This window comes from Cyprinodon variegatus, unplaced genomic scaffold, assembly GCF_000732505.1.
Source record: "Cyprinodon variegatus isolate N-32 unplaced genomic scaffold, C_variegatus-1.0 Scaffold1063, whole genome shotgun sequence".
NCBI classification, from domain to species: Eukaryota; Metazoa; Chordata; class Actinopteri; order Cyprinodontiformes; family Cyprinodontidae; genus Cyprinodon; species Cyprinodon variegatus.
Genome location: NW_015151516.1, coordinates 157,269 through 158,646, shown reverse-complemented (window position 1 = coordinate 158,646; position 1,378 = coordinate 157,269). Strand labels below are relative to the sequence as shown.

General features: G+C 41.7%; 1 protein-coding gene across 1 annotated transcript in view; it reads right to left on the bottom strand.

The window, feature by feature from the left end:
- Positions 1 to 1,378, bottom strand: part of LOC107101175 (neurofascin-like) — a 129,125-nt gene that overhangs the window by 92,889 nt on the left and 34,858 nt on the right. The window contains exon 4 of the mRNA XM_015399976.1: positions 267 to 428. Coding sequence (XP_015255462.1) covers positions 267 to 384 — 118 coding nt within the window. The 5' untranslated portion in view covers positions 385 to 428. The remainder of the gene's footprint in view (positions 1 to 266; positions 429 to 1,378) is intronic.

Here is a 1,378-nt window from a genome sequence, read left to right as displayed (position 1 = left end):
TACTCAAACACTTTAACTTGAGTAGATGTTTGACTGAGTAACTTTATTTGTAGTTTAGTAAGATTGGACTACATGTATCACTCAAGTACTACAGCTGAGTACTTCATCCACCACTGACCCTCAGTGACTGAATACTGCAGATAGAAGCAGCTGTTGATGAAAAAAGAACTGAGATGATGTCGGTCTGTTCATCCCAGCAGTCTGAACGTCTGTGACCTCAGGGCTGCTTCTACACGTTTCCCTTCATCGACGTTTTCCAGACTTACGATCGAGAGGAACTTCGATACCCGACGCTTCCTGCAGCAGCAGCAGTAGAAATGACAGGAGAGCCAGGGCTGCTCGCCCACCCTTTCCCAACATTTCTCTCCCTCCAGCTGCTCGCATGTAGTCCTGCCCTCTGCTGATTGCTCAGATGGTTCCTCTGACAGCTTTGAGGAAAGACACAAACACAGACGGTTAGAAAGTCGGAGCAGCGGAGCATGCAACACTTTATGTAGGTCACACAGAGGTGAGCGTGCGACTGGCTTTCAGGTCTGGCCTACATTCACAGCTGAGTCGTTCTGCGTCTCTCCAGAGAAAGCAGCTCAGAAACATGGTGAAGGAGAAGTTACTGTGTTACTGTGTCCAGATTCGTCAGGGAAACCACAACAGACTGGTTTCTTACAATTCCTTTGGAGATAGCTTAGATTAATATTTAGCAATAATATTAATGCACAGAGTGAAGTCAGTAATAAGAATTAAATCTAGTTAGAATCTATAAATGCATAGATTGACTCTCACCGATCTTGCAGGGTCACAGGTTGATGGGGCCGTTAGAGGCAGCGTACCGAGAGTTATTATGATTATTATATGTTCTACTATTATGTCCTTATTATTAAAACATTGATTTTTATATAAAAAAGGTAATTTTCAGTTGATTAGAATAAGAAAGTAAAAGATTTAACAAGAACATTTAATAGATTATTACTCAGACTAATGAGGTCGAGCCTGAGGAGAACTTTTGCTCTCAGGTTTGCCGACGGGTGGGGGGGTTATAAGGGTCAATTGTCCCAGGCTCAGGGCAGAGGGGGGGCTGGCAAAATTGACACGGACTATTAAAAATACAGGTAGAGGTAATTTTTCAGAAAATAGTAGTGAGAAAAATATTTCTTCTGCAACTTTTAAAGTTTGTTTGGCTGCAAACTAAAAATGTCAGGTTTCCAGAAAAAAAGGGAAGATGACGCCAAAGGCTGGAGGGATTTTAGGAGTAAATATTAAAAATAAAGCGAGGATGAGTCAGGAAAAAAAGGAAGTCTTTCATAGAGATAGCAAATGACCTGCCAGCAGATTGACAGCTGGCCTGAAAACATCACACTAAAAACATTAGAATAAATGATAC